This window comes from Monosiga brevicollis, genomic scaffold, assembly GCF_000002865.3.
Source record: "Monosiga brevicollis MX1 MONBRscaffold_60 genomic scaffold, whole genome shotgun sequence".
Taxonomy (NCBI): Eukaryota; class Choanoflagellata; order Craspedida; family Salpingoecidae; genus Monosiga; species Monosiga brevicollis.
Genome location: NW_001865095.1, coordinates 48 through 1,048, shown reverse-complemented (window position 1 = coordinate 1,048; position 1,001 = coordinate 48). Strand labels below are relative to the sequence as shown.

The following is a 1,001-nucleotide window of genomic DNA, read 5'->3' as shown; positions in this document are numbered from 1 at the left end:
TGTACCCGAGGCTGAGCTTGCAGCCGATCGCGCCGGAGAGGAGGTTGAACCCGAGGCCGATGGTACTGGCACGCAAATGATCGAGGCCGACGGGGTTGGCGCGTGTTTCGTGGGGGTTGGCTGTGCTGCTGACTGCACGACTGGCTGTGACGTGCTCTCGCCCTCTGCCAACGTTGTTTGCACCGAGCCTCGCGCCTCTTGCTGTAAAGGCGCCTCATCATCAGCATCAGAGACCATGGGGGAAGCTGGCACCGACATGGATGCTGTATCTGCCTCATCAATCCAAGCAGCACTCGTCTGTATCCGTGGCACGGCAGCATCCGTCATAGGCCCTGCATTTGTCGCCATCACAGCCGTGTCTTGGGCACGTGGAGTGCTTCTGCTCGACTGCGCTGCAACGGCACCTGTTCCTGGGGACGCGACTGTGTCAACGCTCGATGCTGAAGTTACATCCAAAGCGGACTCTGGCCCGATCGATTCTTCTTCCTTGAGCCGTGCTGCAGGTGGCTCAGACAACACATCTTCCTCCTCCGCCATCGCCTCGGGCTCTGCTTCCACATGCCCCACACTCAACGCTTGGGCAGCGCGCTGCTGGCGCGCAGCTATTGCTGGCTCCAGGCGCTGTGCTGTTCCTGCGCACACGTCACAAAGCGGCTGGCCGGCAGCAAAGCATGTCGCGGCGCGGGGATCTAGCAACTTGCCGAGCGCCCAGCTGCGGCACGCACTGCCTTCGACAAAATTTTCCATGCCTGGTGCTGGCCCACGTCTCACTGGTAGCCACAGCTCGGCAGTTCCTCCCTGTTTATCGCGACCAGCCCGACCAAATGCCTAGCCCAAGCACATGTACACCATCAGCAAAACCAACAATTGATTTTTTTTTTTCAACTCCAAATCCATAAAGTCACACGACCGCTTGAGCAACAGCGTACCTGGGCCAGCGTATAGACGTTGTAGCCGTTGCCATACCACAGCACGTGGCGAATGGTGAGCAGATCCACACC

General features: G+C 59.2%; 1 protein-coding gene across 1 annotated transcript; it reads right to left on the bottom strand.

The window, feature by feature from the left end:
• Positions 1–5: 5 nt before the first annotated feature.
• Positions 6–537, bottom strand: MONBRDRAFT_13086 (uncharacterized protein; the record flags this gene model as incomplete). The annotated part of the gene is made up of 1 exon (XM_001750986.1): positions 6–537. A coding segment is annotated over one exon (532 nt), but the record flags the coding sequence as incomplete, so codon positions are not given.
• Between the last annotated feature and the right edge of the window lie 464 nt (positions 538–1,001).